The sequence below is a fragment of the Neopsephotus bourkii genome, unplaced genomic scaffold, assembly GCF_033783945.1.
Source record: "Neopsephotus bourkii isolate Nb327-2 ecotype Australia unplaced genomic scaffold, CSIRO-AGI_Nbou_v1 NB_941, whole genome shotgun sequence".
Lineage (NCBI taxonomy): Eukaryota > Metazoa > Chordata > Aves > Psittaciformes > Psittacidae > Neopsephotus > Neopsephotus bourkii.
In genome coordinates this window covers 3442875-3457925 of record NW_026901435.1, presented here as the reverse complement: position 1 = coordinate 3457925, position 15051 = coordinate 3442875, and the positions used below count along the sequence as shown (strand labels likewise).

The following is a 15051-nucleotide window of genomic DNA, read 5'->3' as shown; positions in this document are numbered from 1 at the left end:
CACCACACCTCAAGTAACCCTGTCAAGTAAGGTTTCCTAAGAACAAATTCAATTTTTGATACAGCTTCAAATTCAGTTTGGATTAAGACTGTAAAGATTTTCTGTTCAGCATATTTATCCTGAAAAGCCTGGGGCATTGTTAGAAGTGTACTGTTTCAAAAGTCTGCAAACACAAGAAACTATGTTCCTGTGGAAGTACTTCATTTTTCCCCGATGTTTTTATTTTGTGGATAGCAAAAATTAATTCAGAGGACTCCTTCCACTATCTCAAAGGATTAATGCATTAAGCCTCTTTATCTAGCCTTACCTAAACTTGTGCAGCTAAAAGCAAACATACGCTAACAAGTACACAAATATCTTTTTCTTGTGTGCCTTACTGCATATACAAGGAAAGTGGATTATAATGTTTTAGATGTTTATTAAAGAGCCACCAGGTTTTTCCACGGTAGCAATAGTTTCTAAATTATTTGATTGCCATCAATATCAGGGTTTTGACAAGTACATTGTTTTATTTTGTTCCATCAACCCAAAGAGCTACTCATTTCCCTCTCTCTTTCTCAGGGACCTTTTGTGTGCAAGTAGATCATGTGAGTCCTAGCAGGTCACAGTGAATGAATAGCTCAGCTGAAATCACTGCGCTTAGAGTATAACAAAGGCTTTGTTCTGCTGGGCACAATGGAGCCAACAAGGAACAGTAGGAGGGTGACGTTAAATACTATCTCTTTGAATTTTATTAGATACTAATGTGCAGTGGACTGCCAGGGACACTCGACAGCTGCACTGTGTTTATCTGTCCCTGTTAGTCTTCCAGAAAGAGCATAATGTTGGCTGATGTTTTTGCCATCCATGTGAAGTATGTTTACATACAGAAATTATGTGTTAGTATTCAAAATCCAGTACACCTCTTAGACTGTAAATGCACTGTACTACTCTTTTGCTCAGTTTCTCAATTTCCAAGAAGACTTTCAAAAAGGATTCCGTCATTATAAAGTAAATTATTTTACAGTGTGCAAAATTTAACTTACATCATCCCTGATCTTCCAGCTCCTTTTGGAGTACGTTTTCTACCAAAATGCAGTCTTTTTGGATGGTGGTACCAAAGCCTCTGTTGAAAAAGTACTGTGTTAAAAAAAAAAAAAAAAAAGGGGAGGTTTTTCTACAGATTTTGGAACTTTTCTCAAATTACAAATGTGCTGCTTATATTCTTCAGTTATGTAGGCCTTTCACTTGGTAGGGTTACCTCATCCAGGACATTTTATTTGTGAAGCAGTAACTATTGGATGACAGTAATTGATGGGTATAGCTTCGCCTGCTTTCTCTCCCTTAATTGTTGTCAACCATGGGCAAATTGTGCGTATTTTAATTGCAGTTTATTTGTTCTAGAAAATGTTTGAGGACTGCACAGAATTGTCCACAGAATAAATCTAGCCCACAGGAATACTTTCCCTTAGGCCTCAGATTCCTTGGATTGCTGGAAAACATGATGAATAAATTAGTATGAAAACCAAACAAGTGGTGGGTTTTTTTTTTGTTTTGTTTTGTTTTGTTTTTATGCAACCTTACCAAATGGCTCAGAATTTAGGAAAATTTATTCCCTGTTCCTTACATGTAGCTGATGAAGGGAAAAGGTGAAATGGAGAATGGAAAATGTATTTTTTTTTTCTGGTCAGTCAGGAGGAGGAAAGAGATTCCTTTGTTAGTGTGCAGTCCACAGGAAATGAGGAGCTGAGTCGGGAGCAAGTTCATGAGAAGGAAGTTACTCGTTCTGAATGTCACTTCTGTAACAGGACTATTTTGTATTTCCTGGCCCAATGCAATTTCAGCATTATTTTGTGATTCTGTACTTTCAGCTGTGCAAAATGCATTGCAGGGATACACTTACTTTCCATAGATTTCTGCTGCATACTATGAAATTTAACCATAAGGTTTTGTGCAGCCTCTGGAGCCCTCCTTAATAATGGCAGAATATGATATTTTTGAAGAACAGGGCTGTTTGATAAATACATTCTCTAGAAGTATGACTGTTTGCTGTGTTGTTAGAAAAAAAAAAAAGTAAATGGAAAGCATGAATGATTTTAGTGTATTGTATTATGTAATAGGTCTGCAGCTGACGTGTGGGAATTAGTATTCTGATCTCTTAAACGTATCAGAATGGAATGTAAAGGTACCTTCTTTCTATTTATAAGATAAGAGTTCTGTCAGTACTTGTTACCTTAAGATAAGTCAGGAGATACTTAGCGGAAGACAAGATTGTGTGTTAAAGCTAATTACTATCAAATGTAATGTAGCTGCAGGCGTCCTTAGTGAACGGAGTCTGATTCCCTGACTTACACAAGTCACAATAGAAATCCATCAGTCTCATGTTTCTGTATTAGAAGTACCATCCTTGAAAAAATAAAGAAATAAAAAATATGACTTAGTTTAGTGCTTGTGAATTCTGGGAAGTGAAGGAAATGATGCAGTATGAGTAAGCTGTTGTCATGGTTTAACCCCCGCTGGCAGCTAAGCCCCACTCAGTTGCTCTGTCATTTCTCCCCAGCGGGATGGGGGAGAGAATTGGAAGGGTAAAAATGAGAAAACTTGTGGGGGTTGGGTGGTGGGGTTTTTTGTTGTTTGGTGTGTGGGTTTGTTTTCTTTTTTTCTTTTGTGTGTGTGTGTGTGTTTTTGGGGTGGGGGTTGGGTTTTTTCTTTGTTTTTTTGTTGACTGCTAAACTGGGATATAGACTTGTAACAGATAATCACAATGCAGCGTAAAGGCTTATAAGTAAGAGAGAGACAATAAATTATCATCTCTTGAAAGGCCTCTCTTTCCAGTCTTTAAAAAGAATCCTTATTTTGGAATTGCATCTGACTTTCACACTCCCTTATCTATGTTTTTTAACATCTTGGTTAACTTACAGCCTTATAACCCTTAGTTACAGCCCTTATGAAAGCACAGGGACAAAGATGTCAGAACAAAATTGAACTATAGGTTTTATTGTAACGAGACACCTCAGAAATAAATAGCTGAAGTCTTTTTTGCAGATGGAGCTGTATATACTTTAAATATCTTTCTCTGATAATTGTCAATATAGTTTCTAATTATCTAATAAACACGCATGAAAACATCTGCATTCCACCTCTACTGAGGATAGTGAAACATTATTTTTATGTCTATAAGTAGGATAGTTAGGTTAACTTGGCAAGATGTTTCCTACCTAGGCCTACAGCTCAGGTTTTGTTTTTCCTTTTTCTTTTTGTTGGTGGTGTGGGTTGTTTTTTTTTGTTTATATATACAAAAATTGGAAAGACTTTTTAAGTTTAGGGTCCAAGCTCAGTAAGATCTGAGAATAAGGAATTCTGAAAAACAAGATGTGTATTCTTGGTTTTTAGGGTACCCTTGAAAGTGGAACAAGCAAACAACGCTCGTGATGCCTTGGCTAAAACAGTGTATAGTCATCTGTTTGACCATGTAGTGAATAGGGTAAACCAGTGTTTTCCATTTGAGACTTCTTCTTTCTTCATTGGAGTTCTAGATATAGCTGGTTTTGGTAAGTATAAAAAAAAAATTAATTTCTTGTTGTCTTTTATTGCCACCAAAGTTTCAGTGATAAATTCTGCAATGGAGAGTGGGAGTGCTTTTTTGGGGGGGGTGTGGTGGTGGGGGTGGTGATGAGTTACAAGGACTTAAGAAAATATCAAGAGAGCAGTTAAAGCTTCACTTTCCAGAGACACAAGAAAGGAGAGGAGGTCTAGAGCTTCTTCTGGTGACCTAGTTAACACAAGCATTACTATGAAACTAAGCATCTTTGTAATGGTTTCAAATTCCTGTAATGTCTACATACACACAGATTATGAAGGACTAATAATTTGGAACTGTGGCTGGCTAGTAGAATTAGGAAAGATACTGTATGTGCGTGCTCTTTCCCCATTCAGTCCTGAGAAGATCACTGGATACTAACAGCCAAATGAAGTCTCCAAATTAAGATACTGTTTCCCAGAGGGTGGATAGTACTGTTACAGATTTGGACTTTGGGCTTCTGGTTGCTCCAAGAAAGTGGTGGGCATTGGTCATTCCTGGAAAGCTTTTGTCCAGTTTTAGGGGCATGTTTTCAGATTACGGCATGTTTTCTGGTGCGCTCTCACCCTGCTAAGGTGGTCCGTAAACAATGAACCAAGGAAATTTTGGGTTTCAGGTGTCTAGAGCTATGGTATGCTATGCTAGCCTGTTGTAGCATGGATGGGTGAGGATGTATTGGTACACTTTTACTGTATGGTAGCATCTTGCTTTGGTTTGCTGCCAGATAAAGCTGTTATTTGTCTTGGAAATATGATCTGTTGCAGTATTTTTATATCTATTTTATTCACAACTTGAAAAATCTGTGAAAGCTTGTATTTTACTGAAAGAGATATGGATCTGAATATATCTTCAAGTGTTAGTACTGTGAAGCTTCTCTTATTCTTTAAGTTTTTGGAACACTGATTTATCATAGAAGTTTATTTTCTGTTTTTCAGAATACTTTGAACACAACAGTTTTGAGCAATTCTGTATTAACTACTGTAATGAGAAACTGCAGCAGTTTTTTAATGAAAGGATTCTGAAAGAGGTATGTTAAATTTAATTTTATATTTGAGGATTTATTTTTTAAGTAGGGAGATACCTAAAGGAGCACTGCTTTCAGTATGACTGCACATTATGCTTAGATAAAAAAAAATTAAGTTGACAGCTTTCCTACTGTGTGACATCTGGTTGTGTCAGAAAATAATATAGCTCTTTAAAAAGCAACAGTCTTTTTTTCCTCTTCTTTTTTACCATTCATTAAAATGAAGCATCCATATATTGAATGGTGCTTTATCTTTTCACTTAATTTTTTTTTTTCCTTTCTTAGGAGCAAGAACTTTACCAAAAAGAAGGCCTGGGGGTTAATGAAGTGCGCTATGTAGATAATCAGGACTGTATAGGTATGTACTTCTTGAAATGTCAAGCTATTCATTAGTGTCATGGAGGAAAAAGCTTCAAGGAGAAAATGCAAGGTATACATAGCACTAGTAACTTGATGCTTATAACGATTGTTGCAACCTTGTGAATTCTTCCAGCTTTGTATAGCGTTCTAGTTCTGGTTAGTAATACAGCCGTGTTGTCCTACAATGTGTGTTTACTGCAGCTAGGACTTGTGAATTTCCTGTGCGTTTTCCTAGAAAACTAAGTGGAACCCCTAAATAGGGTAAATAAAGAAGGATGTAAGGGTGTCTGGTGAAAAATATTGCATGAATTTAGAAAAAAATCCTCTCCCATTCTCACCACCTTTTTTGAGCCAATGGGAAAAAAAAGCAAAATCCATAGGCTGTAGATGTTACTGCTGTTTTTAGGTTTCCATAGACTGATGTATCAGAGGCTGAGATGTTGTTGCTTCCTCCCCTGCCACCTCTTTTCTCTGCATTCAACTTTGTTTTTCAAATAGGTGTATTAGGAACAAAAGTTCATCTTGCTTTTGCATTAACAGTAATTTACTTACGGTAACTAATAAGACCTGGCTGAGCAGAGGGTTCAGAGTGACAGAATTCAACATCTGTTGGAAAAGGTCATGTTCTTCTGAGGCCAGGATGGGGCTTTGAGCAATTTGGTCTAGTGGAAGGTGTCCCTGCCCATGGCAGCGGGGGTTGGAACTAGATGATCTTAAAGGTCCCTTCCAACCCACATTATTCCGTGATTCAGTGATATGATTGTATGATCCCTTCCCACCCAAACCATTCTGTAGCCCTGCTGAAGAAGTTTTTGCTCTGTCAGATAGGACTGTAGAATCGCTGTGACTTAACTAAAGATAACTGTTGTCAAGTAAACCTCAAGCTGCCTTGTGAAAAAGCAACAGGAAGATATTTGGAGGAGGGATAGCAACGAAGTAAGTGTCTTCTGTGAATACAAACCTTAATCTCTTCTAGTGGTTTAATAGTGTGTATATGGGCCTGAGCCTGTTCCCAAAAATGTTGTTACAGTTAAAAGAATTGTTCCCTGGGGACTACGGGAAAAAAAAAGTCCCTCTCTGACTCCTAGTGGGGAAAGTGGTTTAGGTTGTAAAGCTGGTTGCCAAGTTGTTGCCTTTTCCTGCCCTAGGAAAGGAATACAAGTAGCAGTGCCACAGTCATGACCCTTTTTACTATTCCAGCCAACATATGACACCCCACCACAGATTTGACACATTTCTTCATTATATAAATTATTATTAAAAGTTAATGAATTACAGCTTAGTTAAACCACATGTATGCCTTTTCTTCTGTTTTTGCGTAGTTCAGAAAAAAGTATCTTCTACAGCCTTTTGAAGTGAGTGAGAAAGATAATGTTGGTTTATGTGTAAATATGCTTTTGTTTAAGATGTTGGACCAGGCTGGTAACAGCAGTGAAAATGTACAAATGTTAACTGCCACAAAAGAGAAGGATATTATGTTGGTATGAAAAATCGCTTAACACTATGGACAAATCTTAGAAACAGTCATTAGTAAGTTAGAATCTGTTGATGGAATGGTAGTCATCTCTGTAGCTAAATTAGCTTGTTCAGATTTTATGAGTATAAATTCTTTGCATTGAGGCTGTCTCTGTGCTTTATATATAGCCTCATACTGTTTAAAGACTGTGGTGAGAGTTCACAGGCCTTGCTGCAGTACAAGTGTTAGTCATTTCTTCCTTTCCACAGAAGAAAACTGGGTAGTAAAAATTCCTCTTACAATAACAGTTTCATAGATAATACAAAATAGTTTTAAAAGCTGCAAAATTCTTGTGTCTAATAGTTTCAAGGGCATGAATTTTTATGTGAGCTTTCAAGGGCTTTTGTATATGTATGTGAAAAGTTACTTATGAAAAGTTGTGAAGCCACTACTGTATGCTAAAGTCTGATCTGCTTTTCTTAAAACAAATGCATTTAATTCTTCTTCCTGGATCTTGTTGTGAATGGAAGTGTTTGCCTTGTAATGCTTATTGTTTTAGGATGTGCGATAACCAGTTACCACGTAAAGACCTATAGTTATAGCACACAACCATTAGAAACATTTAGGCACCTTTTGGGAGTTCGATGACTAAATTAAACTTGAGACCAAGAGTAAAAACCAAACAATCCATGCCTTATCTTTTTATTCCCAATGTTGCTTGTGTTAGACTTAGAACTTGGTATGTATAGGGCATAGATTAAATCAACAATTCAAATATGTAGAATTAATTTCAAATTACTTTCTGTGTTTTGTGTTCACAACTCTCTCTAGATACCCTTATACAGAATTGGATGAGTAGTATTTTAAATTTGTAATGTTCAGTTCTGATATGAATTCATATATTCAATTTTTGTAAATATATTTTGTTTTATTGCTAGATTTGATTGAAGCAAAATTAATAGGTGTACTGGATATTTTGGATGAAGAAAATCGTCTTCCCCAACCAAGCGACCAGCATTTTACTTCAGTTGTGCACCAGAAACACAAGGACCATTTCAGGCTCTCTGTAAGTTTATTTTTTGCTCTCTGTCTTGTTTTAATAGAACAGTTCTTGGAACAGTTGAGAGTAACACTTCCAAGTTAATGAAAACCTTTCCTAAGAAATCTCATACCAGACCAGTTTGCACAATCCATATCCTTTTGTTAAAATCAAGTTTAGTTATTAGTTTGTTAGAAAGTTCACTGAAGGCTTAAGTCTTGCTTAAGTAGCAATTCTTATTTCCTGCTGAAACTAAAGCCATATTCTTCACTGATGCTTGGAGCTTATTAACATGTAATGCATGAAAAGGAAATCAAGCCACGTTTTAATTTAGATTATTTCATATCTAATATGAACTGTTTTGTTCCTTTCAAAAATTGCTTGCTTTAGAGAATATGTGACTCACATGGAGTGTCTAGCTAGCACTTCACAGATGAAAATAAGGAAAACAAGCAAAACTTTTTTGTTAATTATTTAACATACAGCACCTTGTGGAGTAGTCATACAAATTATTGCAATTTACATTACTTCTGTTGAAATGCAAAACAAAACAAAACAAAACTGTTCCCTGCTGAAAAATGCAAGCAAGAGGAGCTAAATAAAATTGTTGTCCATTTATCTTTCGTTAAATTCCCACTTAATCTTGATTAACTAGATTGCTGTGCAATGAAACTTTTTTGTCTCTATGTGTATGATCAGCTAGGTGGTTGTCTTTTAAAGTACAGCATCTAAACATATATTTTAAACTTCTGTCTAATCCTGTTCATATGACAAGGCTATTCATCAGCTGTGAAATGAATGGTATTGAAATTGTTGTTTAAAGGCAGAAAGAAAATCAAAAGCTAATATTAGCAATCCTGGTGACTTTTGTTTTGAATGTGAGGTATCTTAAGGGTGTGAATGAGAATGAAAATGAAAGCAGGTTTTTGTGTATCTTGTGTTGAATGGGAAGGTCTGTGTCATTTTAAAAACCTAGTGCTCCTGGCAAAGTCATGGTGATGTTTTAAGAATAAACTTTTTCTCATTCTTCAGTGTAATTCTTCTTTGTAATTCAATTTTTAAATTGCAGATTCCTAGAAAGTCTAAATTGGCTGTTCACAGAAATATCAGAGATGATGAAGGCTTTATTATCCGGCATTTTGCAGGAGCAGTATGCTATGAGACTGTAAGTTTACTTTCACAAAACTGTTTCTGTTATGCTTTGTAGTATTTTTGTATTTTTCAGTTAAATAATAAAATTTAATTTCACAGAAGAGAAATTCAAAAGTTGATGTCTTAGATTTGAAACTAATTTTGTATGTGACAGAATTGACCGTTTCTTTTAACTTCTCAAATTAGTCTGACAAAATATCTGAAGTTGCCATCCTCAAAATACAGATATATACAAAAACATTGAAACGCCTGAAGCCAATATCTAAACTCTTACCTTAAAAAAAACCCAGTTTTTAGGATAAACAGAAGATCCATAATGGTTTTGTTGTTCTGGTCTGTAACGCCAGTGTGTAAGAGGAAAGCTACTTCCAAAAATGGCTTGTCATTTAAAAATGCATACTTCTTCATATGTGCTTCGAAGCACTGCAAGAATTATACTGATTGCTGTGCTGTTAGAAGTAGGCACATCCTGTAGGTCATATTACAGATAAGAAAATTGAAATCTGTGTGTTACCTACCTCATTTTTCTGAGGTCACTGAGTGAGTCAGTGTCAAAATAATCAATAAAATTGGAACACATTTTTCCAGGTGCTCTATATTTAACTGTATATCTCATCATGATATGTTAATAATACGTTAGAGTGTACTCAGGAACAGAGAAGCCAGATACGAGCACATAAGCTGTGCTGTCAGAGTGAATCAGATATGAGGTAGCTTTGGTCCAGAAGCTGTGCTAATATGCTTGACTTAATTTATTCCCTTCCCCAGAGGAACTTTCTTAGCCTGGATCTTAAGACTTTTGGACTATAGCTACCTTGTACCTCAGCTGTTATTTGTTTCTCTTTCTCAGTGCATTTGAGGCAATTCTCACAATCTGATTTGTGTTGGGGACACTCAGCTGGCTGCATTCAGAGTCTGATCTGGTGTTTTCATAGTCCAAGGAAATTTTAGAGGCCTGTGTTTTATGATTCTCATCCCTGTTAAATCCTTTCATGTGATACCTGACAAATTTGTATTTTCTTCAAATTAGCCTTGGCCTCTTTTGTTCATAATTAACAAAGTAACTATTAAAGTTGCTTCAAAAGCTATTGAGAATTCTGTTAGTGTGGAATTGCATAGTAGCGTCTTGATCTCAGAATGTCTGTGTAACATTGTTTTTAACTTCTAAAATTAGGTAAGCCAATTCAAAATAAACATGAGAGGTAAGGTTGGTAGGAAAGGACAATATCTTTTATGAAATCAACTGTTCTTAAATAATCATAGTACTATGAAAATATCCATTTTTCATTTCACTTTCTAAATTGTTTAAATGCACCAATTAAAGTGTGCATGTTAGTCCTCATTTCACAACAGATTTTAAGTGATATTACAAGCAGTGAAGAATTAAGCTTCTCACAACTCCCAGGCAATGATGTGCTGAGTGCTGGAAATGGAAACAAAGAGGGTAATCATTGACAAAAACACAACTCATCTCTTAAAAGGTGCTAAACCTCACCTTGGGTTTCATGATTCCACCAACATCCTTCAAATTTAAGAATATATATTCTCTCTCTGCCATAAGTGTCTTGTGTGTCCAGTTGAAAAGTTATTTGAACTAATGTGGGAATACTTACCCCACATATTCTTGCTGATTTTTTAATTATATACGTAACTAGTTTCTTTTAGTTTTCTTTAAAACGTAAGTAACCGGGGCAGTGAAGTAAATGTGCTGTTATTTCTTGGGTTGTCTTTTCAGATGCAGTTTGTGGAAAAAAACAATGATGCTTTGCACATGTCCCTTGAATCTCTTCTATGTGAATCCAAGGACAAGTTTGTTCGACAGCTGTTTGAATCTAATAGTAACAACAACAAGGATTCCAGACAAAAAGCTGGGAAACTTAGTTTCATCAGTGTAGGAAACAAATTCAAGGTAACAGTATAGCAAATGATCTTATCTTCTTGTAGTATTTGCTAGCTTTAAGTTAACTGACATAAGCAGAACTTAAGGTTGGGAGAACTAGTGGTAATTTGAGATTCAAATAAAGAAAATTCTGTTAAATAGATGTTTTTTCTATTGAATTATAAGAAACCAGTATATTTGAGCTACGTGCTATGCATTTCTCTTAGAAAGATGTTTCATAATAGTCCTTACAGAGATTATACAGTAGTTTTTCAGTGAGAATTTTGTGGATCCACAAGGAAGATCTCAAATCTTGAGATCTAAATTTAGATTCTGTGGACTTTAAGCAGTTCTAAATGTGAGAAAAGGTATTCTTCCTTCCTCTCTTAATTGTGCATTCTAGAAGATACATTGATTGGCAACAGTTTGCCTTCTCAAAAATTCAGTACCTAACCTAACTACTGTTTTTCCTCTTGTAAGCATAAAGGTAGTCATGGCTTTCACAGAAGGATGTTCATTGTGCTGAATGTTTCCTTTCTCGATACCTGAATCTGATGCTTCTCCTCATTTTTTCCTTTCTTCTGCTTGTTGTAAAGCTGACCTTCAAACCTTGTCTTCTCCAAATGTTTTCTGCATCATTTTCTCATTCAGCAGTTTTATTTTAGCTGGGCTATTCCAGCTCAGGATGGCTAGAAAGAGAACTATAGGGGAATTAAGAGATGAAAAGCAGGCACAAGCATGGGCTGCAGGTAAATTTTTCAATCTCATGGATTTACTGTTGGTAGAGCTGCTGCAGTTTCAGCAAGAGCTCTTCTCAACACATCTGGGCCAGATCCAATGAAGGATTTGTATCCTTTCAAGTCAAGTGCTGCACCATTTTTGGTATGCTACCTTACCTAGGGCACCTAAAACCCCACATTATGTTCCTAGCTAGACTTCTTGCGCAGTCTGTGTGGAGAGCAGGTCTTAGACAATCCAAAATTTCCTCTGAAGTGGGGCACTACTTACTGTATGGAGAGGAGCATTTCTGCTCCATGTCAAGGAGCTGAAATCAGGATGGCAAGATAAATTCCTGCTTGCATAATTGTATCTTGTGGCTACTGTTTAGAACTGTTTTCTAATAACGCAGGGGTTGAAGAATGGAAAGTATACTGTAGCAGCACTTGCTTTTTGCATAGAAACAGTATTCTGCTTAAGGTCTGTACTTTATTCAGTGTTTTATAAGTCTGTTGTATTTCCTGTAGCACCAAGTTATTGGTCACTCTGCCAAAGAGAATTCTCTTTAGATCTTTCTGCAGATGGGTTGCTATGTAGCCAGAAGTAAAATTTTCATGGGGCCAGGAAGAGTAGGAGCCAGAGGCAGAGCCTGACTTGTATTGGGTTTCAGTATTTAACTGGGAATTGGACAGCCTGCGCTCTTGAGTTTTGCTCTGATGATTGTTTCATCCTTCTTTTTATTATATAGTGGTTGTAGTATTAGACTGTAGCAGTTGGTTTAATATAAAATACGTGATCAGAATGCAGACTGAAAAATAGAGTTACATAAAGATAAGCCATCTTCTGAGCAAACTCTGCAACGAGTCTTGTGGGTGAAGCTAGGATCCATTGTTTTTTATTATTGAATTTTCAAAATGAAACCAATTGTGGTTTCTTTGACATAGTTTCCACTTTCTTATATCTGGGTTTACAGTTCCTCTTGGATTTAGCACCCCACATCCAGTAAGATGTAGACGTGTGAATGGTGCCATAGTCCAAAGAGGGCTGAAATGAAAAGGGGGACTTTTTTTAAGTTAAGCAGCAATTGAGTGGGGAACTTTTTGGATTGCCTTTCGGACTTTGGATGTTCACCTCTTCACTTTGAACATGACTGAAGTCCTCTTTGGATCTGGCCCATCAATCTATAATTCTTTCAATGTTTTCAAGCTTCATGGCATTTTGAATGTATGTGTTACTTCCAGTAATTCATTTAGTGTTACCTTCCCAGACACAACATGTGCTGCTGATGAACACTAATAGCCTTGAAAATTTCACTGTTTCACTTCAGATGAAATCAAAATGAGTTCTGTTATCTTACTAGAAATTTCATCCCTTTAAGAATAGGAATTTTCATTTACCACTATGCCAGTCTGTCTCAAATTCTTCTAATTGCATAAATTATTAGATGATGTTGCAGAGACTTCTGTTTATGAAATCCTTCACACATCCCTTCCTTATAAGTAATTAAAATTCTCATGAATGATTTGAGGGAGCAATGATTAAGTATTTAATCAGATCTACTCAAGAATCTTTGGGATGATTTTATCTTACTATGGTAATGATGGACTAAATCTTGATAACTCAAAGAGCAGTAGTTTTAGCAGAATGTTTTATTCATATGATCATTTAATTAGTGAAATTTACCTAAGAGTGACTCTGGCTTATTTCTTGTCAAATCACAGAGTATAAGGAAGGGGTATTTTGCCTCTAGCAGAAATGTGGGGTTTTTTTTTTATGTAAATCAGGCTGTTCCTTTCAAAATTAAGTATTTTTAATTCAAGAAAACATGACAATTATATTCAAGTAGAAATATAAACAGTATGTGTAAGTGAGAACTGAGCAGGAGGTTATTAGTGTTTGTCATGCCTCTTGTGGCACTCCTCTTTTTCTAACCATGATACTTTAAATAAACCAATTTTATCCACTGGAAGGATGACTGGCAGCTGTAGGTGATGCATATTGCCCATACAAATCTGGTTTCTTGGATTCAAGATAATTGAAAGATCTGGTTAAAAATATCAGTCAAAAGTCAGATCATTTCAATTTTGGTTCCAGTATGGAAAATGAGGAATATGTTAGGACATACAGAATTTTGTCTTACTTCAGTCTATATATATTTAAAGCTTGCTGGTAAACTAGAAAGGCTGGCACAGCAGTAATCAATGGGGCGAAGCAAACACATCTGTAAAGTAAAAGTATAGATGTTTTTCTGATGTGGTTCTGGAATATTTTAAGTCCCTAACAGTTACATTCAGTAGCAACTGTAACTTGTTTTCCCTGGTACTATTAAGTCACTGGAAATCCTGTAGACTTGCCCCCAAATAATTATATGACTGTGGTCTTTTATCTTGATCGTATGTTTAAATGAAGCTTTGGTAAATGCATACAGTATTGTTGCACAATTAAAACGCAGTCAATTCCCGCAAGACCATTCATGAACTCTTGCATGATTTTGTCTGTTAAAATTTGTGAATGTTTATCAATTCTGTCTGATATACTAACAATGAACATGCATGCAGTAATGCTGTACCACTGTTCTGTGTGCATGTTTCTGTAATTGTTGTAGTAAGCCTCTTGAAATACCTGTTTTCTTTTACAGACACAGTTAAATTTGCTTCTTGAGAAGCTCCACAGTACTGTAAGTATATATGCAGATACAGGCTAATAATTTTCTGAAATATGTCATAATAGATTATCTAAACAACGTGGCTTACAGTAAATGTGATAAGTAATTGCTTTAGCATTTGATGTTATATGGCACTTCTGAAACATCTTCCTGTGCTGGTGATGCTTATTGAGTTACTTATCCCTTTTCCCTTCCCATTCCCCCCTCTTCACCCATTCTCCCTCTCCCCCTTTAAAAAAGTTGTAGAATGAAAGTTACACAATTTGGGTAAACAATATGAAATCTGTGTGGGCTGCAGTCTCCTTTTTTGTCACTTTTACTTCCTTCCATTCACTGCTTATCAGTAATGACTAACTAATTTGCAGAAGATTTAGAGATGTTATGTTACATGGTGATATTTTACTATTAATTAACTGTTTTCAGATTCAGTAAAGCCATTAAAAATAAAGTGTTTCATTTCACTTTTGTGATAGGCTGTAAATGCACATATGGTCAAAAAAACAGATTCCCATAATGAGTATTTGCTAATTTAGCAGATGTAATTTGAGACTTTGTGGAATGTAGTTCAACATACCCATTTTTATTTTTTTTTAGAATTTGGAGTTGTAGGAGCACATTCTTCTTGCTCTTGATTGCATATTCTAATAAATTTTAGATATAACGTCAAAAAAAAAGAAGGGGGGTGGATGAAACATGGGAAACAAATGGGACAGGTGCTGGAGTGTAGTTGAAGCTAAGATTTTACTGTACTTGTGAGGCTGGTCTGAAAGAAAGATGATCTCTTTAACACAGAACACTCTGTAACTGAGACCCAGTCCAGGAAAAAAAGTATGTGGCCAGGCTTGCTGTACTCTGAATTTAGCTAACCTGTGATGAGGGTGTATTTTTAATACAAGCTCCCTTGGCAAGTACTGTCTCTCAGCTGAAAGATGGAAAAAGAGAGAAGACACTGCAAACTAGTTTTCTAAGTGCCAATTCAGTTTTAGTATATAAGTTACCATTAACAGCCACCTATTGCAAGAAAATCTGAATAATTGGGTGGTGTTTTGCAAAAATGTCATCCTTAACGAATGTGAAATGATCAGAGAAAGCAGTGGTCAAAACTGTAGAGGTGGCACACATGGTGCTGAAAGAGGAGCAGACTAGAACAACATGAAGGGAGAGAGAAGCTGTGCCAAAAGAAATTATAAAAAGTAAAAA

The 15051-nt window shown here is 36.0% G+C and overlaps 1 protein-coding gene across 4 annotated transcripts in view; it reads left to right on the top strand.

The window, feature by feature from the left end:
- MYO6 (myosin VI) overlaps positions 1-15051 on the top strand; it is a 79069-nt gene that overhangs the window by 34893 nt on the left and 29125 nt on the right. For all 4 annotated transcript variants that reach the window (XM_061358396.1, XM_061358395.1, XM_061358393.1 and 1 more), the window contains exons 12-18: positions 3373-3530; positions 4495-4586; positions 4869-4941; positions 7338-7465; positions 8508-8603; positions 10326-10499; positions 13825-13863. In XM_061358396.1, the coding sequence (XP_061214380.1) occupies positions 3373-3530; positions 4495-4586; positions 4869-4941; positions 7338-7465; positions 8508-8603; positions 10326-10499; positions 13825-13863 (760 nt within the window). The remainder of the gene's footprint in view (positions 1-3372; positions 3531-4494; positions 4587-4868; positions 4942-7337; positions 7466-8507; positions 8604-10325; positions 10500-13824; positions 13864-15051) is intronic.